This window comes from Stenella coeruleoalba (genome assembly GCF_951394435.1).
Source record: "Stenella coeruleoalba genome assembly, chromosome: 6".
Lineage (NCBI taxonomy): Eukaryota > Metazoa > Chordata > Mammalia > Artiodactyla > Delphinidae > Stenella > Stenella coeruleoalba.
This window is the reverse complement of record NC_137151.1, coordinates 98,511,474-98,538,921: the sequence shown is the minus strand read 5'-3', so window position 1 is coordinate 98,538,921 and position 27,448 is coordinate 98,511,474. Positions and strand designations below refer to the sequence as shown.

The 27,448-nt window shown below is 36.0% G+C and overlaps 1 protein-coding gene and 1 long non-coding RNA gene across 4 annotated transcripts in view; one reads left to right on the top strand and one right to left on the bottom strand.

Annotated features, from left to right (window-relative positions):
- Positions 1-3,645: 3,645 nt before the first annotated feature.
- Positions 3,646-27,063, bottom strand: ZDBF2 (zinc finger DBF-type containing 2). 3 transcript variants are annotated; one of them, XM_079923590.1, is made up of 6 exons: positions 26,777-27,063; positions 21,251-24,085; positions 20,467-20,545; positions 18,803-18,907; positions 14,548-14,675; positions 3,646-11,061 (listed from the first exon to the last, which is right to left on the bottom strand). In XM_079923590.1, the coding sequence occupies exons 4-6, from the start codon at positions 18,860-18,862 to the stop codon at positions 3,942-3,944; spliced, it is 7,308 nt and encodes a 2,435-aa protein (XP_079779716.1). In that variant the 5' UTR covers positions 18,863-18,907; positions 20,467-20,545; positions 21,251-24,085; positions 26,777-27,063; the 3' UTR covers positions 3,646-3,941. The 3 variants fall into 3 exon arrangements, with proteins under 3 accessions (XP_079779716.1, XP_079779717.1, XP_079779718.1); XM_079923591.1 differs by having other exon boundaries at positions 21,251-21,304; XM_079923592.1 differs by lacking the exon at positions 26,777-27,063 and adding an exon at positions 26,580-26,637.
- Positions 26,965-27,448, top strand: part of LOC307187479 — a 29,498-nt gene continuing 29,014 nt past the window's right edge. The window contains exon 1 of the long non-coding RNA XR_013828617.1: positions 26,965-27,073. This is a non-coding gene — a long non-coding RNA (uncharacterized lncRNA). The remainder of the gene's footprint in view (positions 27,074-27,448) is intronic.

The window sequence follows — 27,448 nt, the reverse complement described above, 5'->3', positions numbered from 1 at the left end:
CAGCTTCATTAAAAACTAATTATAAGTATTATTCAGCAATTTAAAAAAGAAGAAAATACTGATACATGCTACATGAATGACCCTCTAAAACATTTTGGGAAATGAAAAAAGTCAGACACAAAAGACAACATATTGTATGATGCCATTTATATGAAATGTCCAGAAAAAGCTAAACTATAAAGACAGACAGTAGATTAGGGGCAGCCTGGGACTGGGGATGGGAATGGGGATTATCTGTAATCCCCATTTGATTACAGTCAACATTCATTTGTAATCCCAAAATTGAGGCTCTATGCCTTAATTTTCTCATCCGCTATTTAGTCACAACTATAGTACCTAACTCAAAAGGGCTCTTTGAAAATCAAATGAGATAATACAGGTTAAAAGTCTAGAACAATGCCTGGTACTTAGTGAAGGCTCAACATGTACACATACATGTCCAGTTTAAAAATTCAGAAAATAAAATGCATGAAAAAAGCAACATCCATGTAATAAATTATAAACATAGAGAAAAGTAAAAGTTCATACTTCAAAGATTCAGCAACAAACTATAGTTCATCCTAGACAACTCCTTAGCCAAGGTAAATAATTTAAAATACTTTGGGAGAAATTTTAAAATATGTATTGTACAATCAAGTATAAGAAGAACAAAGGAAACATTAAATATACTGTTACTTCCCTACTATTTACGGTCTCAATGAAGTATAAGGAAATGTTGAGACTCTTCCTCAGCCTGTAATCTTCTTACGTTGACATTTTGATGTGTAATTTCCTAATTACATGATTTTTCACATATTTCCACATTTTTTTCTATACATAAAAGTCCTTTATTGAAAATGAGCTTCCATCTTACATTTTTACTCTATTAACTTTTTTATATAAAGAGAAGTCTGTTGTTCATCTTAACAATATAATCCTGGACCAAAAACTCTAGAAGTCAATACTGCTGAGGCCAAAGGCACTGACCTCACTGACACAGATACACTCTTCCATGTTTTCTCGTTCTTTAAAACATACGCTATGGTATTGGAGGCACCAAAGTTCTCTCTTCCAGTAGGTGTCAAATAATGATATAGATACTGCCTCCTGAACTCAGTCCTGTTCACTGACTCTTCCAATACAGGTATACAAAGTAAAAAGTTGCTAACCCACCACTCCACCAAAGAAACAGTTGTTTAATTTTAATCCTTTGAAATAACTACTTCATTGAACATAACCTGCTTATCTTTGGTTAAACTATTTTCTCACCAGCATCAACATTTATATTCCTCTATTTATTATCTCTAGGACCATTTATAAAATGAACTTCTGTTTTCATTAATCTATGATTCCTTAAGTATTCCCAGATAAAGTTCCTAACATGAAGAGAAAGTAGAGGCAAATTTCAATTATTTGATCAATTTTATCTTGATAACTTTGAAAACAAACTTACTCTTTAAATTGCATTATAAAAAATACATTACTCTTCACATTAGTTTTACATGGAAATATATAATTATTTGAATATTTAAATATAGTTTCTCTTTAGCAAAAAAACCTGTCACTCAGAGCCCTAGTTACACAAAAAAGTTAAATGCACAAATCCAAAACACACTTCACACAACGTTGTCTACATACTGCACAATTTGGAACAATTATAGTAAACATCTATGCAAGATACTGAACAAGGACAAGATTAATAAAAATATTCACTATGGTTATAATTCGATTTTTTACTATTAAAAGAATTTAATGCATACTTGAATACACAAAAAACATCTAATTTTTACCTAATTCGCAAATTAAGCCAAAACAAATTTTGACAAAGGGGCACTCTTGTATCCTACCAAATTCTGAAAGTTATTCACTATTTATTTAATTTCAATTATAACTTTTACAATTTCAAGTTTTCAAGCCTGTCTAAAATAATAATGATTATAGGAACTTAGTAAACATTTCCAAAATGTTTTAAAAAAATCATCAGGACTATTTTATACTTTAATATAATTCAGATATAAACCTTTTCCTCTAAAAAAAAAATGGTACTTAGAAGTTTCCAATGTGAAAAAGGTGGTATTTTTTTTCAACTTCAAGTTTTTATCACTTGAATTATAAGAACTATTCTCTGTGCACGATGTAATCACAATAGATATGATACATCATAATTACATGGTACATTTTTTCCGTATGATCTCTTGCTTTTAAACTGACACTAAAAGATGGCAGAATGCCTACCAACAATACTCAAGGGAATTATGTGTCTACTTCACAAGGAAAAAAAAAACAATACCCACAAATAGAATATTTTTATGAATTAGCTGCTTGTTTACTTCCTAATCAGTAGGACAGTTTTCTTTCTAAATTCAGATTGGAGGATTAAACTAGTGGTTTACAGATATTTTAAGAAAGGAAATTAAAATATTTGTAGATGAGGCAAAGTTGAAGTTGCTTTGGAACTAAAAATATAAACATTTGTCCATTTTTTTCAATATCATTACTGTTTTAAATTTACAAGTACAGAAATTACAACGTGACACCATAACATACCCACAGGTTCAATAATGGCCCCTGAAATAAAACTACATTTAGAAACCAACTGTTACACTATACTTAATTCTAAGATAACAAATTTTTATCTCTGAAATCATGGTACACTGATCTAGTTTCAATAAAATATGGTTTATACAATGTAGTAGCTGAAATTCATGTTTCTCTTTAACATCAGTGATAGAAAAGGATCCAGGATCCTTGACTTAACAGGATAATTATCTGTACCAGCTCAACCAGTATCCCTGAATAAAGGATCTAAAGACTTTCTGAGTACCTCAGACCTAAACTGCATATCTTGACATTTTTATGTGAACTACCAAAATCAGTTAGCAAATTGAAGGAAAGCCAAACCAATGCACAAATACAGTTTTTCACTTGCAAAATGGGCCACCACTTAAGTTATCAGTTTTTATTAGATCTTTTGAATTATTAAGATTATAACTTATTAGTAACAACAATTAATGATCTGCCCAAATTACCAAACCAGTCATTTCAGTTCAAGCTATTAAAAAGGATATGGAAACATCTAAAATATTTTTAAGAGATAAGGCCATAAGATAACTGGATTCTCACATTAAACCACCAACCCTTCAGGTGGAGGGGAGAAAAGGTGGTAGAAAAGCATAATCACACTGGCAAGATCATTTTCCCCTTAAGGTCTAATAATGCTAAAGAAAAACCTGCAGAGATTGCATGTACGCATGTGTCCAAATGAGGAAAGTTAGATACCTGCAGATTCAGTTTAAATGAAGGAGGAAGAGTTTGTGTTATGTTTGTAAAATCACCGGGCAGTTTTTTAAACTGGATTAAAGTTTATGAAATCTCATTCTCTGGAATGCTTTTAAAAGAAAGATAAATTATATTTTGTGCGTGATTATTTAGGTTAATCCCACTCAAAAGCTGAGATAATCTATTAGAGTTTCTTCTTTTTAATTATCTAGTTAGAATATGATATTGACAATGCCACTCTAAAACACACAGAAAATAACTACATATTCATTTGTTCCAATTTTTAAAAAGTAAAAGCATTTTATGTTTGCCACATCCATTTTTGCAATAATATAACCTGCTGACATGAGAGACACAATCATAAAAAATAAATAAGAGGGACATGATTTGAGGGAGAAAGTTGTATATACTGTGCTAAATTATGTGATATAAATTAAGATGAAGCTCTTCCACAGCAAATGGACAAAGGAAGTTTTTTAATTTGAAAAAAAAGGACCCTAAACACTAACTTTAAATTAATATAAAAGTTCTGAAAAATAAGTCTATAGCAAAATAGTTGAAGGTGCATTTTTTTCACCAAAGTTAGGAAAGCTATGTACACTAGGTACCAAATATATTTTCAATTGAAGTACTGAATCTTCAACTAGCCCTTAATAGAAACACCTCTAGTTTACCTCATTACCTCACAATTTGTTAGAGAGCCGTGTCCTCATTCTATCAGAATATGGTACACCAGAATACATACTTCTCAAAGCATATGTTCTAACAGGTCTAGAAGGTTTTCTTTGTTGTCTTCTAGGGCGTTTTTTATTACCATTCTTCTTACTTCCTGCAACGACAGAAGAGCCCCGCACAGGTTGCTTGGGAGAAGAGCTTGCTATAGCTCTTGACTGCTCTTCAGCTCCAGCTGATGGAATCGAGGCATTTGAAAGAATTTTAGCTGGTCTCTTTGCCTTCTTTAACCTACTGACATCAGAGTTTTTCTTCTTAAGATGCATCCTAACAAAAGTGCTCCTGGACCGATATTTGTGACGCAAAAACACAGAGTATTTTGGAATATACTTTTTAATTATATCACTTAGTTTGGTCTGAATCCAAATTGACCGTTTTTCTGAAGCAATTCTGGATTTTTGCTGGGGAATAACTGGTCTACAGTCTTCTTTGGGAAAACCTGGCTTATTATTAGTTGTCAACTTCCTTCTCTGAATTTTCCTTTTATTTTCCAAAAACTTATTTCTAATTGATTTCAGAGAAATTTTGGCAACATCATGATTTAAAAGAGTTGACTGGAAATTACTTTCTTTGGAAACCTCACTAGAATTCAAAATCTTGGATTTTTCCAGAAACACAGATTCACTGGCCTCCTGATGTGCCATTAATTCATGTCCTACTGACACTGTCATAAAAGGTGCCGAAGCAGAGCTTTGTACATAAGTATCATCATCTCCTGCATTAGAATTTAGGTGGCTAAAATGAATTTCCATACAGTTATTCCTGTCAGGCCCCGGTACTTCTATGTTCAAAGAAGGATCAATTACAATCTGTTTATTCAATGGGTCATAACAATTAAAGGAACTCTGGTTAAATTTGTACTGTATGCTAAGATCCCAATTATTTCTACTACCGTGCCTCCTTTTAGAGAAGTCGTTGGATTCACCTTTCTTCAGCTTAATATTTGAAGAAAGAACATAAATTAAGGCATTTGGTTGCAAAGGCTTCAAAACTGTAATACAGGACTCAGGAAATTCAACTTTTCCAATTTTTACTTTCTTTCTTGTTTTTCTGTCATTCTGTAAAAGTAAACGCTTCCTTACTGGAGAGTCTTTCTCTTGTCCAGTTATTCTTCTTTTTGTCCCTGGGTGACTTGCAAGATTGGTTTGAGTTCCATGGCTGACTTTTATAGCCTGGCATGGAGAAGCCACTCGGCATGTTTGTTCAAAATGCTTCTTTGCTGAAGGATAATGGCTAGGTTTATCTAAGGCCACTGAAAAGTCATCAATATCTGAAATACCACCTGCATTATCATCACAATCCGAAAGAACTTGAATTGATGTAGTGTCCTGATTGAGGTCACTCCAGGTAACCTTTTTTCCTTCATTCGATTTTTTTTTTTTAATTTTCCTGGTCTCACAGTCATCATCAAAGTAACAGTGGAAACGACCTTTCTTAAATTCCTTCACGACAGCATTAATTTTCACGTCACCTTCTCTCATTATCTGAGACCATGTTTTCCCCACAAATGAAGGAGGGACATGAGGCAAGCCTTCAAGAACTGGTTCATCAGGATCATCTTCCGTGACTTCCTTTGCTTTTTCCAGGTTCCGTATAGAATCAACCATGGGAACAGAGCCTGAATGGGAATTATGGTTTGTTTCTTTCAGGTCAAAAGACGTCTTCTCAAATAGGTCTATTTTATTAACAGCTTCTTGAGGCTGGTCATTGTCAGACTGAAGAGAGGGATCACATTGAAAATTCTTCCCAGAACCACAAGGTTCACAGCTCATACTTTTTAGATTGGTATGTTTTAACTTCAAAAGGTTTTCTTTATCAGGCATTTGATGAATCACCAACTCAGGAGACTCATTACAATCCACTGCAGAAACACTCGATTCACAGTTCTTATCTTTTAGGCCAATATTTTCGACATCTTTCCAAAGGTTGACTCCTTTGTTAGCCTTCTGGCGTTGCTGAGTCACTGGCTGAGAAGTCTCCTCCCGTTCAAAATTTCTTTTAGGACGATTAGATTGACAGCTCTTATCTTTGGGGTCAATATATTTGGCCTTTTTTTTCCCAGGCTCTTGTGACTGGGAAGTCATGGACTGATGAGAGGCATCAATTTGAAAATTTAGTTCAGAAATATAAGGCTCACAGCTTGTCTCTTCCAGAATAATATAGTCTTGCTTCTGGTTTACTACTTTAAAGGCCTTTTTGGAATGGTTTGTCACTGATTGAGGATATTCTAGTTCAGAATCACAAGAGTCACAGTTCTCATCTTCTGGAACAAAACTTTCTTCATTTATACAGCTGATTTCATTGACAGTCATCTGAGGTGAGTCAATCACCGGCTGAAAATGGACATCAGAATCTGAAATCATTTCACAATCGTTATCACTGGTCATCAGGTCCACAATTAGCATCTTCTGAAGATCTGTTTCTTTGTCTGACACTTGTTCGTTTATCACTATTTGAAGAGGAACATCAGAATCACACACTATTTCAGAATCACTAGGTTCACTGACTCTTTCTTCCATGCCAAGATGCTTTTCCATCTGAAGGTTTACTTCTTTGCAAACCACTTGAGGTTGGTCAACTTCTAACTGAAGATGAACACCAGAATCACATTTTATTTCAGAAACACTAAATTCACAGTTCTTATGAAGGTCATGATCCTTCTCTTGCAAATTTATTTCTTTGACAGCCACAGGAGAATGCCCAGCTATGAAGTCAACATCAGAATCATAACTTACTTCAAAATCACCTAGTTTATATCTCTTATTTTCCAGGTAAATATGGCCTTCCTCCCAAAGACCTATTTCTTCAACAGCTTTTTGAAGCGGTCTAGTCACTAACTGAAGGGGATCATCAGAAACAAAACTTATTTCAGGACCACAAGGATCATTGCTCTTATCTTCCAAACTGGCTTGTTGCTCTTCCAGTATGTGTGGTTGCTCAACCACTGATTGGAGATGGGCATTTGAAACATAAATGACTTCAGAATCATTGGGTTCATAGCTCTTGGTACACAGACAAACATGTCCCTCCCTCAGAAGATTTATTTCTGGAATAGCCTCTTGAATTTCATTAGCCACAGACTGAAGAGGTTCATCAGAAACAAAATCTATTTTTGAATCACTAGGTTTGACCACCTTATCTTCCAAGTCAACATCCTCCTCCCAAAGGTTGATCTCCTTAACAACTTTAGTTTGGCCAGCCGCTGACTGAAAAAGGACATCAGAATCATACACAATTTCAAAACACTTAGATTCATCTCTTTTATCTTCCATGTCAACTTCATCCTTCCAAAGGCTTACTTCTTTAACAGTTTCTCTAAGCTGGTTGGCCACTGGCTGAAGGGGGTCAACAGAATCAAAACTTATTTTAGAGCCACAAGATTGATTGTGCTTATCCTCTAGCTCAGTATGCTCCTGCTCCAAAATAGTTATCTGAGCATGATCAACTACTGACTGAACCAAGAGATCAGAATTCAAACTCATTTCAGAACCACTATATTGGCTGTTCTTATCTTCCAAGTACACATGACCTTCGTTCTTGAGGTTTATTCGTTTAACAGCTACTTCAGGTTGATCAGACACAGACAGAAGAGGAATATCAGAATTATGTATTAATTTAGAAGCATTAGGTTCATCAACCTTATTCTTCTGGCCCATACCCTCTTCTTTCCACAGGTTTGTTTTTTCAACCACTTCCTGAAATTGTTCAGTCAATGGCTGAAGAGGGTCATCAGAATGAAAAGCTATTTTACCATCACTAGATTCATTGTTTGTATCTTCCAGATCCACATGTTTTTCCTTCAAAAGGGCTAGTCGAGGTTGGTCAATGACTGAATGAAGAGGGGTATCAGTACCCAAATTTTTTTCAAAACCTCTATGTACAGTACTTTCATCTTCTGGGTCAACATGGTCCTCCTTTAAAATGGTTATTTGAGGTTTTTCATTCATTGACTGAAGAGGGACATCAGAGTCCAAAGTTATTTCAGAACCACTATATTTATCACTCCTGTTCTCTAGAACAACACGTTTTTCTTTCTGAACATCTATTTCTTTAACAGCTATTTGAGTTTCAGTCATTGAATAATCAGAATCTAAGTTTATTTCAGAACCACTAAATTTAGCACTTTTACCTTTTAACTTAGCTTGCTTTTCTTTTTGAAGCCATAGTTCTTTAACAACCACTTCAGGTTTGTGAATCACTGACTGAAGAGGGATATTGGAATCCAAATTTGTTTCAAAAACACTTAACTCATTACCTTTATCTGCTAAATTTACATATTCTTCTTTTTGGTTTACTTCTTTAATAGCTATGCCAGGATGATCAGTCACTAAATGAAAAGAAACATCAGACTTCATACTGCTTTCAGAAACAACAGATACATTACCCTTACTTTCTAAGTGTATAATCTCCTCTTTCAGAAGGTTTCTTTCTTTAATGGGATCTTCAGAACATCCAGTCACTGAACGAAAAACATCATAATCAAAACTTAATTCAGAACCACAAGGTTCATTTTCCTTATTTTCTAAGGGTGCCCACTCTTCTTTTTGAGGATTTAGCTTTTTAACAGCTTCTTCTGGATGGTTAACCACTGAGTGAAAAGGGATATAAGAATCCAAACTTATTTCAGAATCGGTGGGTTCATCATCCTTCCCTCCTAAGTGTATATACTCTTCTTTCTGAATGAATGTTTCTTTAGCAGCTACTTCAGGTTGATAAATCCCTGAATGAAGAGGTATATCAGAATCAAAAGTTATTTCAGAAACACAAGATTCATTACTCTTATTTCCCAGATCAATAGACTCCTCCTCATAAATGGCTACTTGAGATTGGTCAACTACTGAGTGAAGAGGAATATCAGAATCAAAAGTTATTTTGGAGCTAATTGACTCAAAGCTCTCATCTTCCAGGTTAATGTGCTTCTTTCTTATTTCTTCAACATCCAGCTCAGTATACTCAGTAACTGACATAAGAGGAGGATCGGAATCAAAACTCAACTCAGAACTGGAGCACCCATAGCTCTTAATTTCCATATCAACATTTAACGCTTTCAGATTTATTTCACCACAATCCCCCTGAGGTTGATCATTAGCTGATCGATAAAGAGAAGCATGAGAATCAAAACTTAGATCAGAAATGCTAGATTTAACACTCTTATTCTCCAGGTCAAGAGCTACTTCCTGAGCGTTTACTTCTTTAACTGCCACTTGGGATTGGTCAGGCACTAACTTAGCATCTGTTTTCATCAGATGAAAATTCATCTCAGGACCATGAGACCCACAGTTCATATCCACAATGTCATTCTTCTCTTTCAGAAGATAGATTTCTTCAACAGCCCTCTGAGGTTCATCAGTCATGGTCTGAAGAGAGACATCACAATCAAGATGTGCTTTAGCACTACTAGGCTTACGATTCTTATCTTTCAGATAGACAAGCCTATCCTCCAGGTTTCTTTCTCTGACAGCCAGTTGAGGATGGTCAACTACTGACTGAAGAGAAACATCACAATCGAAACTTGTTTCAGAACAACTCGATCCATAGTTCTTATCAACCAAGCTAATGTGAACCTTCTTCCAGAGTTTTGTTTCTGTGACAGCCACTGGGAATTGGTCAACCACTGACTGACGTGAGAAAACAGAATCAGCACTTATTTCAGAGCTACCAGATCCATAGTTCATATCAACCAAGCCAACGTGTGCCCCCTTGGGAAGGTTTACTTCTTTTTCAGGCTGTTGGGGGTAGTTATCAGTTGACTGAAGTGAGGCATCACAATCAAACTTCATCTCAGAATCACTAGATTCATAGCTTTCATCAACCAGCCTAATATGCATTGCCTTCTGAACACTTACATCTTTAACAATTACTTGAGTTTGGTTGGAAGTCAACTGAAGGGAGCCATCATAATCAGAGCTTATTTCAGAAACACAAGATTTATTGTTCTTATACTGCAAGTCAGCATGTACTTCCTTTAAGAGGTTTATTTCTTTGGCAGTCACTTTAGATTGGTCCGTCAGTGAATAAGAAGAGGAACTGCCATCAGAACTCATTTCAGAACCTCTTGATTCACAGTTCTTATCTTCTTGGTCAATTTGTTCCTCCTTCCAAAGGTCTGGCACAGCCTCTTCATGGTGATCAGATGCTGACTGAAGATAGCCACCAGCAAACTTCATTTCAGAACTCACTGAGATCTTCTGTTCCAAGAAGGCTGACTTGTTAAAGACCAAATGCTTTCCTTCTTGGGTATGATCCATATTAGGAAAGAATTTCTCATGATGCTTTGGAATGCCATCTTCAAAGATTCCTTTATTAGAAGGCATGTCAGTTTTATTCAGGTTGACTGTTGGGTTTACTGTAAATCTGGAAAGAGATTCCAATTTTAAGAAGCCTTCAGCACCCACAAATTCACGGACTTTAGAGCCAGTTGACAAAGTTTTACCCTGAGATTTTACATCTTCCTGTATAACCAATTTATCTGAATTTATACATAAAGATTTCCTGTTTGATTCTTTAGGTTTCTGATAAGTTATTGAAGAAGTTTCTGGATGGGATGATAGCATAGGGTTTTTAGAGCCCCTGTCTAGCTGTTTAAAGTATTTGTCAACTTTGTCTGGGTCACATTTGTTAACTGAATCCAAATGGGATCCTAGTGGTAACCCAGTAGTAGCATTAGTTGTAATTGGTCTTTCATGAGAACTTTCAGGTAAACAACTAACAGAAGCATTAGAAACCACTGATGAATATATTACGTTTTGTCTACTATTTGTAGCATGACCAATACCAACTGGGTTAAATTCTTTCATATGGCTCCCAATTTTATGAATGAACTCCAAGGGCTGCTGCTGTCCTTTCTCCAGTTTTTGAATAACTGATGGCCGAATTGAAACACTCTGTATATATTCCTGAGATTTACTAGGTTTAGAATACAGCTCTTCAACAGGTTCAGAAGCCTTGGAAGACATCTCTTCTCTGACTCCAGTAGCATCCTCAGTCATTATTTCAGGAACAAAATCGTCATTCGGAACCACTCCAGAAGGTGACACAGTAGTCATATGAAGTCTCTCATTTTGCATTGATCTAAAAAGCAAGGGGGAAAAAATCCATAAAAATACTCTAACATCTGTTTAAGATTTTTATTAAATGCATAATAAATGTTATTTTCTTCCTACCCTGGGCAAGATTCCTAGAGGACACAGTCTCAAATTAAAATTAATTTTGTAATATTTGGCTAAGAAAAGAAAGGAAGGCAGAATCATAAAATCAAACAAGTTGGAAATCCCAAAACATTTTCATCTGTATTCATGTGTGTTTAAAATTAACAACTAAATAAATAAATAAAATTAACAACTAAATCACAATCCGTATTTCTACTCATTTTAAACTAACTTTACAACAAAAAAAGGCCTCCAAAAATGTAACCATTAAAGGTTAAAAACCACTCTTTTATATAACTCTTATGCTAAAAAGGAAAACTTTTTAAACTATCTACAAACAAAATAAATAACTATATATTAAATTTATGAGATGTGATCAAAATGAAAACTTCACACTTTTAAATTTCCCATTAAAATAGGAATTAGTAAACAGAAATTAACTAAATGAGCATCTAATTCAAAAAGACAGAAAAATAACCAAATCCCCCTACCTCAGGAAACTTGAAGATATAAATTAAGAAAAAGACCAATAAATAGGAAACAAAAGTAAAGCAAGAGCTGACTTTCAAGAAGACTAAAATAATAGAAAAACCAACAATGTCTAGACAAGGGGGGAAAGAGAGATGAAATTTTTTAAAGATGAACTATATAATTCAGAAAGCTTATAAACATAAGTAATGTGGTACTGGCATGGGATTAAAACCATTCAATGAAAGAAAATGGTATTCAAAATCGAATATATAGATATAGAAGTAGATGTAGATACACACACACAAATACAGGAATTTTATGTTACAGGTGATGTTTTATATCAGTGGAGGTAATTAGTATATTTAAAAAGTAAGTACTGCTATATACCACTTATAAAAATAAATTCCAAGAAGATTAAAAATATTTAAAAGAAGAGAAAAATGGAATTAAGAAAAAGACATGAAAGAAGCCATAAAGAAAAATTCTCCTTAGATTGTGTCAAAATGTTTCTTTCTATATGGTAAAAAATAACATATAGTTGATAAACACATGATAACAGAGTTGATAAACACATGACAGATTCTGATATTTAAAATACAAATAACATTTAAAATACAAAGAACTATTATTCATAAATATTGCATACAAACCCAAAATATACAAACAATTCAATGGAAAAATAAGCAAAGTATATGAAAAAACAATCCATAGGATAAATATATTTCTAATAACTATATAGCAAGAGAAATTCTACTTTACTCATAAATAAATAAAGGTTAATTAAGAGACACTTTTTGGCCTATTATTTTAGGGAGAAAGAAAGAGGTTGATAATCGCAATGTTGGCAAAAGTGACAGGAAATGAGCACTGTCATATACTACCGGTGTATATACATATATATACAATTTATGCAATAAATTATATATAAATTGGTATAGCCTTCCAGGAAATGTCTACCAAGAATTAAAATTTTCTTCTCTAAATGTCTGGTAGAATTCACCTGTGAAACTGTCTGGTCCTGGACTTTTGTCTCTTGAGAGTTTTTAAATTACTGATTCAGGGCTTCCCTGGTGGCACAGTGGTTGAGAGTCCGCCTGCCGATGCAGGGGACACGGGTTTGTGCCGTGTCCGTGTTGAATTTGACAAAATTCAACATCCATTTATGATAAAATCTCTCCAGAAAGTGGGCATAAAGGGAACATACCCCAACTTAATAAAAGCTATATGTGACAAACCAAAGCTAACAACATGCTTAACAGGGAAAAGTTGAAAGCATTTCCTCCAAGATCAGGAACAAGACGAGAATGCCCACTCTCACCATTTTTATTCAACATAGTTTTAGAAGTCTTGGCCACAGCAACAAGAGAAGAAAAAGAAATAAAAGAAATCCAAAATGGAAAGGAAGAAGTAAAACTGTCACTGTTTGCAGATGACATGATACTATACATAGAAAATACTAAAGATGCCACCAAAAAAAACTACGAGAGCTCATCAAAGAATTTGATAAAGTTGCAGGATAGAAACTTAATAAACAGAAATCTGTTGCATTTCTATACACTAACAATGAACTACCAGAAAGAGAAATTAAGGAAACAATCCCATTTGCAGCTAAATTTTTGTAAGCCTGTAATTATTCCAAAATGAAAAGTTAAAAAATAAAAAATATTTTTAATGTCCATAAACTTTAGCCCCAAAGTTCAAATTCTAGGAATCTACTCCACAGAAAAAGTTGCATGTACAAATATGTTTGTTGAAGCATTGTTTATATACACTATAAACTGGTAATTTATACTGACCCCAAGATAGGCTAATTCCATCTTTCCACCAGCTAAGAAACCACATAATTTTTTTTAACATCTTTATTGGAGTATAATTGCTTTACAGTGTTGTGTTAGTTTCTGCTGTATAATGAAGTGAATCAGCTATATGTATACATATATCCCCATATCCCCTCCCTCTTGCGTCTCCCTCTCACCCTCCCTATCCCACCCCTCTAGGTGGTCACAAAGCACCGAGCTGATCTCCCTGTGCTATGCAGCTGCTTCCCATTAGCTATCTATTTTACATTTGGTAGTGTATATATGTCCATGCTACTCTCTCACTTCGTCCCAGCTTCCCCTTCTCCCTCCCCATGTCCTCAAGTTCATTCTCTACGAAAACCACATATTTTTTCCTGACTTTTTCCCATTAAAACTTTTTCGCCATTTACTAAGTTCTAGGTTGGTGACTTGCAAAGCGTTCAAGAAGTTTATCCTTTTTTCTGCTGCTAGTGCTGAACTCAAATAATTCTGCACAGATGTGCTAATGATCTATTTTGCCTTATCTTGTATAGCTGTAGTTGCAAACTCACCACAGTACATAATCTGATTTTCTACCAAAGTTCTTCTTTAACATAGGACATTAACTTTTTTAAATGTTATCAAAATATTTATTTTTATTAAAACCAAAATAAATTAATACAAGAGTAAGCTATCAAGATACTGACAAATTATAAAAAGAGCCAATTCTATTTGACAAAATAGCAAATAGTTCCATTAATGTGGAATTAACTTAGTTTTTACCTTAACCACCCTTACTTGGCTACTGTCACCAACTTTCTGGTTACTAATCTCGTAAAAGTTATGTTTGCTCCCACCTTTTTACCGTGTTTAATCCTGTGACATCCTTACAAAACACCTTAATGATATATAATTATTTATTGGCCTAAGACTTTTCTTTAGAAAAAGCACAGTGTAGTCCATAACTTTTAGAGTGAAATTTCTTACCTAAGCTAGGAAAAATTTTTAAATAATTGCAAAGGTAAGTTACTAGATAAAATTTCACGTTATATTCCTTGATTCAAAGGTTCATTTTAGGAAGTATTAGAACAATTAACACAAACATTTACTGTAACATATAACTAACTTTGTGCTAATATTATTCCACTCAGTTACTTTACCTGCTTTCTTGATAATGATGTGGGTGGTGCCTCAGAACATCCTGCAAGAAACGATCCATCAAACTAGTGGTAGCCATCAATTGTCTACTCTGTGTGGTCAAGTATCTGTGCTGATCACTGGATATATGCTATAAAGTAAAAAGAAAATGAATATTTTTAAATGGGTAATACTCATTAGTAGTGAGAGTGTCACAATATAAATTCATTATACACCTAGTAGAAGTATAAATTAATATACCCTTTCTATAAAGCAATTCTAAAATATGCATCTAAAAACCATAAGGGGGGCTTCCCTGGTGGCGCAGTGGTTGAGAGTCTGCCTGCCGATGCAGGGGACACGGGTTCGTTCCCCGGTCTGGGAAGATCTCACGTGCCGCGGAGCGCCTGGGCCCGTGAGCCATGGCCGCTGAGCCTGCGCGTCCGGACCCTGTGCTCCGCAACGGGAGAGGCCACAACAGTGGGAGGCCCGCGTACCGCAAAACAAACAAACAAACAAACAAAACATTCTGTTTTTCACTTTCTGTACAGTATTCAATAAATTACATGAGCTACTCAATTATTATAAAATAGGCTTTGCATAAATGATTTTGCCCAATTGTAGGCTGATGAAGTGTTCTGAGTAATTTTAGGGTAGGCTAGGTAAGCTATGATATTCAATAGGTTAGGTGTGTTAAATGCATTTTCAACCTAAGATATTTTCAAATTACAATCAGGATGTAATCCCATCATAAGTTGAGGAAGATCTGTATCATCTTCCTCTCTGTGGCTTGCCTTTTCACTTTCTTTTGTGTATGTGTGTGCATTTAATTTTTAAATTTTTCTTAAATTTCTCTCAATGTTTATAGTTTTCTGTACAAAAATCTTATACATATTTTTTATACATATTCCTTAAAAGTTGATGATTTTTGATGCTGTTGTAAATATCTTCTTCAAATCTCATCTTCTATGTGGTGTTTATATATAGAAAGACAATTTTTTATTCTTTTTTTCTAACTATTTTTTATTGAAGTATAGTTAACTTACAATGTTATGTCAGTTTTATGTGTACAGCAAAGTGATTGCTATACATATATATATTTACTCTAAGAAGACAATTTATTTTTATGTTGGCCCAAAGGTTTTTAAAAATCACTTATCAATTCTAATAGTTCATCTAAATATCTTTAGGATTTTCTTTGTGCACAATCACACTGTATACAAATAGTAACAGTTTTATTTCTTCTTCTCTAATCTTTATCATTTTCTTTTCTTTTTCTTTCTTTATTTCCCTGACTAGGACCTCTGATAAAATATTGAATATAGTTTAATTCAAGCATCGTCTATTTTCACGTAATTTATTACTGATACATTTGTAGTTAATTCTTGTTTTTATTTTTAAATCTGTTTTATTATTCTATTCTTGCCTACACAGTGTCCCTATTTCTCTGCTTTCTTATTTTCTTGTGGACTACTTTTTATTATTCCAATTTTATATAGACTACAAAGATCTATATTTTATATAGACTTTTTCCTAGTCTATTAGTGGTAACAGACTATAACATGCAACCCTGACTGATCAAAAGTACTTGTTACTTTTACTCTCTCTCTCTCTTTTTTTAATTTGGCCATGCCTCATGGCATGTGGGATCTTGTGGGATCTTTGTTCTACTGACCAGGGATCAAACCTGCACCCACTGCCTTGGAAGCACTGGAAGTGCCAAGTCTTAACCACTGGACCACCAGGGAAGTCCCCACTCTCTTCTTGAACAATGCAAGGTCCTTAGGTATTAGCTCAATTTACTCCCCTTCCAATTTATATGCCACTGTTGTTAATCTCACAAGATATTATTCATTTACATTGCCCATCTATTTACCTTTCCATTGCTCTTCGTTCCTTCCTGTATCTCTGAGCTTCCAACTGGAATCATTTTCCCTCTACCTGAAAAACTCGTTTTAGTACTTCCTTTAATAAGTGTCTGCTGGTGATAAATTCCCTTAATTTTTGTTTCCTGAAAATATTTTATTTCACCTTATTTACTGAGTATAGAATTCTAAGTTGGCAGTTGTTTTCTTTCCTTTGGCTTCCATTATTTCTGTTGAATATTCTGATCAATATTCAGCTAGATCTGGGCCCCATATGTCTTCACTGCCTTAGTAGTTCACCAAAGCTTTGAATCATATATATACATATATATGTGTGTGTGTGTATTTTTTCAAGCTTTTATAGTTAGTACAAATTACCTCAGCTACCATCAACAGAATCTTTTTAAATGTCAGTTTAGTACAGGAGTATCCAAATGTCTAAAAATTATTATTCTAAACCTTAAGCAAAAAAATTATACTGAATGCTTATTGACTAGAACTTGTAGTTAAAGCATAAACATGTTTTATCACTAGCAAAAGTTCAACAAATAATTTTCCATTCAAGTGATGATATAATTTCTCAATCATGAGAGAAATATTGAAGAGAACTTGAGATTTATTATCTGCCTCCTCATGTTTATAACCAGCATTAAAAATTATTTCTTTTTTAAAAAGGCAGAGATGTAGAAATCACAATAATAAAAACTCTTCCTAGTATGAATTTAGGTGTTTACTATTAGATCATTAAACAAAACAAATGCTACTAAACAGCATAATTTTTATATATTATAAACTTGTCTTAGATATCATCAAAGATCAAACAGTTTAGCACTAGCAGAAGCTTCATTATATGATTGCTTCACCTATGAGACAATTCCACAGCTGAAGAAAAACTTGAGAATCTTCTAAGTTAACAATCCTGGTCAGAAAGCTGCAGCTACTATGACCATGAATACTTATTTCAAAATCTCCATACTTGATGTTTCACAAACTCTTCCAACAAAAGGAAGAGAAAGGAATACTACTCAACTCATTCTATGAAGCCAGTACTACCCTGATACCAAAACCAAACACATCACAAGGAAAAAAAGCTACAGATGAGGACTTCCCTGGTGGCACAGTGGTTAAGAATCCGCCTGCCAATGCAGGTGGCACAGGTTCAATCCCTGGTCCAGGAAGATCCCATATGCTGCAGAGGAACTAAGCCCTCACACCACAGCTACTGAGCCCGCGTGCCACAACTACTGAGCCCACATGTCACAACTACTGAAGCCCAAGCACCTAGAGCCCGTGCTCTGCAACAAGAGAAGCCACCACAATGAGAAGCCCGTGCACCGCAAGGAAGAGTATCTCCCGCTCGCCACAACTAGAGAAAGCCCGCACGCAGCAATGAAAACCCAACACAGCCAAAAAAAAAAAAAAAAAAGCTACAGACAATATATCTTATGGATATATATGCAAAAATCTGCAACAAAATACTAGCAAGCCAAATCCAGCAACATATAAAAAGAATTATACACCATGACCAAGTGGAATTTATCCCAGGAATGAAAAATTGGTTTAACATCCAAAACTCAAACAGTGTAAATGCTATAGACTGCACTGCGTCCACCCCTCCCACCTCCGCCAAATTCTTATGTTGAAGTTCTAACCACTAATGTGGCCGTATTTTTAAAAGACAGGGCATCAATCTTCATGAACTTGGATTAGGCAATTTTTTTTTTAGGCAATTTTTATGACACCAAAAACACAAGTAACAAAAGAAGATAAGACAAATTCAACTATAGCAAAAATTTAAACTTTTGTGCATCAAAGCATAAAATTCAAAGTCCTTACCTTGTCTTACAATGACTTACAAAATCTAATGCTCTGAATTCCTCACCTGTCACTTAACTTCCACCCCCCACCTGACCTCCACTGCAGCCACATTGGCCTCCTGGCTTTTAGTTAGCATGCTAACCACTCTTCTGCCTCAGGGTCTCTATCCTTGCTCTCCTGTCCCTCTACCCAGAAATTCTTCCCCCAGATATAAGCAAGCCTGGCCCCTGCATTTCATTCAAATCTCAACTCAAATGTCACTTCCTTAACCTTACCTGGCCACTCTACCTAAAATTGCACACTCTTCCCTATTTTATTTTCCTCATAACATTTATCACAATCTGACATACTATGTACTAAACTTATATGACTACTTACTTTCTGTCTTACTGCACTAAAGTATAAGCTTCATGAATAAAGGAAACTGATTTTGTTCATGGCCATATCCCTAGAAACTTAAACAGTATCTGCCCATTAGTAGAGTCTCAATATAGTCTGTTCAATGAAGGAATAAATGAATTTAATTAAACGTAAAAGAAGGGAAAGTTACGACTAGGTCCTTTGTGGTATAACCATAGTAATAGGATCTTCTCACCTGTTCCAGGTTATTATAGTGCACACAGCAATAGCTGCAATATCCTGGTCTGTTCTGCATATTGAATAACCAAAGTCAGATGGCTATTGTCCTTGAACACTCAAACTGGAAAAAAACAAAAATGGCAAAAGCACAGTAATTCCTTATTACCATAAGGAAAATAGCTATGATAATATCAGAGACCAGAAATTCATTCTTGGGTCCTACCCACTCATATTTCTAATAATTGCGAAAACAGACAAGGCTACCATGAGCTACTGAACCAATCAATGAGCCTGGAATAAAATGAGACCTCTGAATCTTCTTTTCTTTTTTAATTGAGGAATAGTTGAGGCACAATGTAAGTTTCAGGTGTTCAACACAGTACAATTCACAATTTTTAAAGGGTATATTCCATTTATAGTTATTATAAAATATTGGCCATATTTCCTGTGTTGTACCATATATCCACGTAGCTTATCTATTTTATACATAGCAGTTTGTACCTCTTAATTCCCTACCCTTATCTTGCCCCTCTTCTCTTCCCTCTCCCCACTGGTAACCACTAGTTTGTTCTCTTTATCTATGAGTCTGTTTCTTTTCTGTTATATTCACTAGTTTATTTTTTAGATTCCACATATACGTGGATATATATGATATCATACAGTATCTGTCTTTCTCTGAGACCTATGCATCTTCTAAAAGAGTAGTGTGTTGCCAGTATTTGAAGCCTAGATGACTACATTTTTTATTGATTTTCTAAGTTGTTAAGAGTTATCAGAAAGTGATTCAGTATTGAATACAGTACTCAATTTATAAAGACAAATTACTATTTCTAAGTTGTTACTATAGTATATTTACTATACTTTAACAAAGCTTATTAATTTTCCCATTATGTTTCTACACAAAATCCCAGATTATGTGAACTCTCAGTGTCATATATAACATCTTATTCTCTAGCATGAGAGTAAAGATACTACATTTATTTTCTGCTTAATCCACAGAGGCAGATTTTAAAGTAATTTATCCAACAAAGTTGCTAAAAAACAAAATAGCAACTAATACAGCCTCTGAAACAAAAGACATTTCTCTTCTGACAATTACATAAACCAAACGAATATGAAGAATTTTTTTCCAATTAGTGCAATAAGATTTCTCTACAAATAAAGAATAGTTTCCAAGTTTCTACCCTCCTCCCCAAAACTATAATCCTTCATCATTACATACTGCATTACATACTGGTTTCCAAACCAGGCTGAATATAAAAATCATACCCCAAAATTCTGATTTAGTAAATCTGAGAATAGAGCCTAGAATTCAGAATTTTTTAAATTTCCCAAGTAATTATGATACACACACAATTTATTCACATACACAAAATATAACAAATTTAAGTAATAAATTAAATACAATGAGTTTTTTTTGCTGTTTTGTGAAAGTGAAAATAGGATTTTAAGAGAAAATTTCATCAAGGTTTTAATTCTAATTATTTTAAACACTCTTATCTGTCGAAAAAAATAAAGAGAATGATCCTATAACGTTATGAGTGTTTCTGATAAGATTATCCTGCAACAGAAAAAGTTTATTCATTAAAATCAATGTTCAAAAATTGAAACCACAGCCTTAAAACCAATAAGAATAGAAAAGCTTCATTAAATCAAAATGCTATCGTAACATTCACTTACCCATTACTTTTTATTATGAGAAACTTTGACAGTTTCTGACTTCTCACTTATAGGGAAAATAAATCAATTAAACCAGCTTCTGAAATAAAGAATATATAAGAAATTATTTACTTAAAATTTCGTCTTTTTTCCATTAACTTACGTCACTTATTAACCTGAAGCAACAAAATGAAAGAAAGTTTAAGTTGTATTCATAGATGTGGCAATTTTCAGGCTGAGAGAACTCTAGAGTTTAAACCTGAACTCTGAAAAATCATTAAATAAACTTTTTAGTGCTTTATTTAAAATATAATTAAAACATTCATTGAATAAAAGGCAAAATGAAAGCATGAGTCTAACATCACACACACACACACACAAAATTTAAAAACTTTAAATATTTTTTGATCTTTAACCCTTATGGACTTTAACTCCCATGGCATTATTACCTGCCATTTCATCATCTCTAGTGCCATGCCACAATGAAACAGAGCTACAGTAAACCAAAAGCACCTGTTGGCATTTGGAAAAATTCACATGCTAAAACCCCAAAAACTTATGGAATCAAAATCCCCTGGTGGGAAGCCAGGCACATGCATATTACACATATTTAAAATGTTCCAAGGTGATTCTGATATAGGTTGAACCAATAATACGTAATTTTTCATGTACTAACAAAATTCTTAAAGAGATCATTTCTTTGGGGCCCGGGATTACATTACTTTACAAGACCAAATGGGTCTTTTTATACAAACTCTGAATTCTATTGGTACCTGGTATTTTTATAAAGTAACAAATCATTTACCTTGAGCAGAAAAGGTCAGATATTTCATCAGCTATATTTAGTCCTGGCAAACATCTATAAATTAAAATAAAACTGTTTAACAAAAAATGATAAGCCCTATGAGTGTCTACCATTAACCAAATTAAATAAATACCCTCGTCACAATTTAAGTTTGAAGACTGACACGATTATGTTTCCAGTAATAGGAGAAAAACTACTAACTTTTGAACACAAAGCACTTTACATACTATGACGCACTGAATCCCACATGACCTCTTAAGATGTTCTGGAACAGAGTAACTCTGAGGGTGCATATAACCCACCGTCAAATACTTCAGATCTCTGGGTTCTGGGAACAGTAGCTGTAAGAACGCGAGGCACACCTGTGCCTCTGGGAGGGTTAAGAACAGAGGCCATCAAACCCAAAATGAGCTTCATGAGAGACTTTTCAAAGAAATATTTATGTGAAACTTAAGTTTGAGTCCTGAACTAACTACACAACTCTTAGCTTTTGTGTTAGTTTTAATAAAAACTACTGTCAATTCCTTATCACCTATCTATATCAATTGACAATTAAGCCAAATTATCCTTTTTTTATTCGTCCACATTGTCGTGGGCAAAGTGTTAACCCCCCTACCGAGGATCACTGGTTAACAAGAAATTCCAGCACTTGAACTCAACACTTGACACCACCGTACGATCAAGGAATAAACATTTAGCACCTACCCTGTGCAGGGTTCTATGCTAGGAGCGTCAAGGGATAGAGAGAAATATAATACAAGCTTTCTTGCTCTCAAGAAGTTTAGATGGAATTGGGAAATAAATGCAAAAATATCAGGTGGTATCTGAGAAATGCCTAGGCACAAATAATAAGTGCAAATAGGTTTAGCTGCAAAATTCAGTTTTAGCTGGAGGAACCAGGGATGTCACGGTGGATATGTTTTTTTTAACTGGACATTGGAAACTGGGTAGAATTTGTTTACACAACTGTCAGGAAAAGCTATTCCAAGTAACAAAGAAGCAAAGTATAAAAGCAAGAAAGCACAAGATACTTTTGGAGATAGTGAGTTGACAAATTCATCTGGAGCTAAGTTTTCATTTAAGAATTTAAGGGGCAATAAAGCAAGAAAAGTAGACTGAGTTTTGACATGATAGGATTTAAAAGCAGACGAAAGATTTAGACCATATCTTCAGGCAGTGTATAAATTTTTTGGAAAGCAGTGTACTCAAGGAGGGCTTTAAGAAAATTCTGGAACAACAGTTCTTTCCTACTCAAAGATGCTTTTCATAGGATAAGGAATATAACTGTTAAACTATTCAGCACTATTTCCTAGAATATTGGAGAATTAGTTAATACCCAAAACATCCAAGTTCAAAGAGTCAGTATCCCTTAGAGCAAAGACTTAGTCTCATTTATACTTATAAATTAGGAAAACACACATTAATTTTTTCTTTAAGAAATGACTTTTATTAATTTTATGATATTTATTAATTTATTAATTTTTATTATGAAAGTAAAACAAAATGATAGTACAATTATAAAAATTAAGAAATAAAGAGCATAAAATCAGCCGTAATTCCACTACCCACCATTTACATTTGCCATATATTCTTCTTTGTTCTAAACATGTTTTTACAAAAATGGAATGGTACTACCCATTCTATTCTATAGTCTCCTCTCTCATTTAACCATATATGATGAGCACCTCTATATGAGATTATATATAATTCAAAACAGTATGTTTAAAGATTGCATACTATTGCATACTATTTCATTTTATCAGTGTAAGATAAAAGCCCTCTTATCTGATAAGACCCAGTAGTTGGTGAGTTAACTTTTTAAAAATTGGTCAATAAGATGATTTTTAAAATACATACACACATAACCTTAATATTTTATCTAACTTAAAACATACAAATGAATACATGTTTGATTTAAGGTCAAGATAGACTTTTTTGTTCATTGAGGGCTTTTTGTGGATAGGACAGCTAGACTTCCAAGTCTTATTTTTTTCATATTTTCATAAACACATCATGATTTACCCTCAAGGAGTTTCTGAAACCAAGTCCCCCTAAGACCAAGTTCCCCTGACGAGTTTATGATTAACCTCTCTATCCAAAACTTTACTCCCTTTCTTGTCCCACCCCTGCTCCCTTTAGGATTGAGAAGTATCAACGAAAAGGGGGGACTGAGACCAAGCAGGACCCTGTGGGGCCCTCCCAGTTACAAAAGCCCCTCCATGTCCCCCATTTCTTGTTTGTAGAAAAAGGCTTTAGTCTCCTAGGCCTTCCCTGGTTCCAAAAAGCAGACTCAAACAGTTACAAATTAGGGAAGTGAGGGAATGCAGAAACAAAGGAAAAGCAGTTAGGCAAGAAAAGTAATGATAGCTTAAACAATATTTCAGCAGTAAAACAGAGTACTAGTTCCTCTTCAAGGGATATACATAACAATCTGAAGCATATCTTTGAGTTTTTCTGCAGAAACTAAGACCCCCCCACCCAGTGGAGGATGGTGACTACATGCTAACAGGAAGGCAGACCCCAGACTGGTTGGAACCAGAAGGTTAATGATTAAGAATCCCAAAAAATCACCCTGTTACCTCACCACCAACCAATCAGAAGAAAGTCCACGAGCTGCAACCCTTGCCCCAAATGTTGGCCTTAAAAAACCCTTCCCTGAAAGCCATCGGGGAGTTCGGGTCTTTTGAACACGAGCTGCCTGTTTTCCTTGCTTGGCACCCTGCAAATAAACGCTGTACTTTCCTTCACCACAACCCGGTGTCAGTAGATTGGCTTTGCTGTGCAGCGGGCGAGCAGACCCAAGTTCGGTTCGGTAACATTTCCATTTTGGTTCCTCTAAAACAGAATAAGAACTTAAAGACATTTTCAAAACTGAGAGAAGTATTACAATTAATGTTTAAGATTTCCCCCAACCTTTTACAGTTGTGATACCCAATTAAGTGCTTTTGCAACAGCCTTTTTTTGAGGCCAAAGCATTTGATTTATTTTTCATAAAAATAAAGTGCTATGAAAAATGACAATGCTTACACTCTTATTTCATTGGTTTATGTAACATTTAAAACTGCAAAACCAATCTGGGGCAGTGAAGAGAGATCTTTGAAATGCCTGAGATAACTTCAGCAGAAGTGTCACAAAATAGAAATAAAGTGCTTTTTTTTTTTAGTATTATTTCTTGCATACCTGAGATCTTTACCTACTGCAGAGATAAACAAACACATTTTTGAAGCGCCTTGAATTATAAGCGTGTGAGTTTCTCAAGCTGACAGTGGTACTGAATAAGAGCTAACAAAACCCAGAATCCCTGTGGCAAATATTTTTCAGTTGCTTGACAATAGAGACATCAGTTCAATAATAAATAAGTAAGGACAATAGAAGGGCATTTGGTCTACTGAATAAGATAATCTAAATTACTTTTCTAGCAATAGAAAAACAATTGGGGAGCAGTCACAAAACAATGGCTAAATGATATAAAAAGACCATCTTAATTCAGTGTCCCTTTCCTTATAACATTATTAACCGATTTTCAATTTCCCCCTCTTTTGGATTATCCACCTTCTATGGGTTTACCTCTGGCGACAAGAATTATCCTGGATACCTCCGTTCAGTCTTAATAGCTAACCTGTAGTGAGTACTTAATCTGTGCAGGCACTAAATCAACAGTTTCACATGCATTATCTCATCTGAATATCAAACAGCCTTATATAGCTGGTGTTCCGGTAACTCCCACTTTACAAATCAGGAGAGAAGCACTATCTTGTTCCAGGTCACACACAAATGACCAGCGTAGCTGGGATTTGACCCTAGGTCAATCTGAGCAGTTTATGCTCTTAACCTCTGAACTTCTTTAAAAGGCTTTCTCTCTGTATTTTCAGGAATGCTAATTGATTGTTTTAATATTAGGTGAAAACAAATAATTAAGATGTAATTCGCTACAATAAACACTGTCACATGTTCCAAAGAAAAAAGTAGAACTATTGTTAAACTTAATTGCATCATCACTCCCATTCTTTTTTTTTTTTTCCCTCCCTTTCTGAGATGAGCGCTGACAGTACCTTAGTGACTGTGACTTTCAAATTTGATTAGCATGGCACACGGGAAGCAGTACATTTTATATCACAACCCAGCATATGTAGACACACATGCACACACCACACACACATGCACACTTTATAAGTTTCACAAAACAGTATCTTCATTACAGGTAATGCATTCTGGTATTTTCTATGTTATCTTATTTCGGCTTATGAAACCAGTGGTTATGACCCACTACATTAATCTCACAATTCACTAATGGTTTGAAAACTGCCATTTAAAAAAACACATTGCCTCAAATTATTAAGCGAGCAAACAATACTTCACAGAAAATGATTGTTACCCTGAATTCAGCTTATTTCTATCCAACATCTTGGCCACTGCAGTGATATTTTATTAAATCTTTTAGGAGTTTCTTTGCTAAGGTTGGCCACTTGGTCAAGGTTCAGGGAGAAGAAAATTCTTGCTTTACAGGCTTTGGGTCCAAATCAGTGCAAGTTGAGAAGGCAGTGGAAAGATGTTTATGCATTGATATAGAAAAAGTCCTTCATGTATTAAACAGTAGATCACATTAGCACCCCATTTATGTAACACGAATATCTGTTTATGTATCCCAAATTGTTAATAGTGACTCTCTCTTGACGATGAGATTGCTATAGCTTTTTCAGCGATTTTTCCCCCCCGATAGTACATAATTGCTGTAAAAAACAAAAACAAAGGTAAACAAAATTCAATTTGAAGGGGTAAAAAGCGTTTTAGTTCCGTGAGAGTCAGTATCTCTCCCACGCGCTGCCAGATTCATCGCGCCGGAAAATGTTAGGAACTGGAAAGGGCCTTAGGAGCACGTGATAACAACGGCGTAATTTGACCAGATTTGCACAACTGTTGCACGACAATAGTAAAATGATTGTTAACACAAAAATCTAACGTCTCCAAAATAAATTCTGATCGCCAGAGGCCGGTAAAGGCTAGATTTGGGGACAGCTGGACACAACGCAGGGCACTGGGAGAAAGGGATTTGTGGACAGGTGGCTCCGGATCTCGGCCCCATAGGTGCCCCTGCACTTCCCGCGGGCACAAAGCCCTAAATCCGACCTCCGCAGGCCGCCTCCTCCCCTGCCCCTGCCCAAGGCCTAGTCCGCGAGCCCCTCCGACCTGGGGCCCCCGACAGACGGGCAAGGCAGCCTGCGCGCCACCTCCACCCACGCCCCAGCCACCTCGATCCCGGCCCGGGGACGCCGGCCCCGCTCACGTAAGAGGGGCAGAAAGGGACTCGGGGTGAGGGGAAGCCAAGGACCTGCGAAGCGGGCGCTGGAGCCGGGCGAGCAGTCTACGCGTCCGTCTGGAGGAAGAAGTCTCCCCGCGAAAGAGGCGAGCAGGCCCCACCCCCGGCCGCGCGCTCGGGGCCCGAGATCTTCTCCTCTGCTGCGCGCCTCCCGGCCCCGCCCCTCCCGCGCTCGCCCCGCCCCCACTCCGCCCTGCGGCCGTTCTCACCTCGGTGGAGGCCGCCGTGATTCCTTCCCGGCCCGGGTGGAGGCCAAGGACCCAGGGAGTACGCTCCCTTCCTATTCCGGATCCACCACGACGCCCAGACCCCCGGGCTGTCCGGAGAGCCGCCCGCCGCCCGCGGAGCCAGAAATTGGAGCCACCGTCTCTCCCGCCAGTGCGGGAGGATAAGCAGAGCGAGAGCGTCACTCGCAGGACCCGGGTCCCGAATCACGACTCAGCCCACGTAGACGTCCACGGGGAATGTAGCGTTGCAGCCCTCATTAAGGTTTGACGTCAACGAAGGTGCGAAAACAGGGGCCCCTCTGACGCAGGAGCCACGGGACCGCCCCCTGCCCACCCCCGCCCCTGGTGGTTGGAGTACCCTTCCTCCCGCCGCGCTGTCCCGTCCCCACATCTTGAAAGGGAACACTTCCTCCAGGGTCAGGGCCCCAGTCCGGAGCTTGTGAAATCAAACGTGTTCCAACCCAAAAGACTAGGCTTATAACGCAGGATAGACATCAAGGTTTTAGCATTTGAGGGACCAAATAGAAATTGCTTGCCAATTCAAAGCCACGTAGGAACTGTAGAAAATGGAACTAAGAGAGCTAGTCTTTCGCGCTGTTTTCGTGTGTTTCCCGCGTGAGGTGCACCTAACAAAAGCTGCTGTTTAATGAGCGC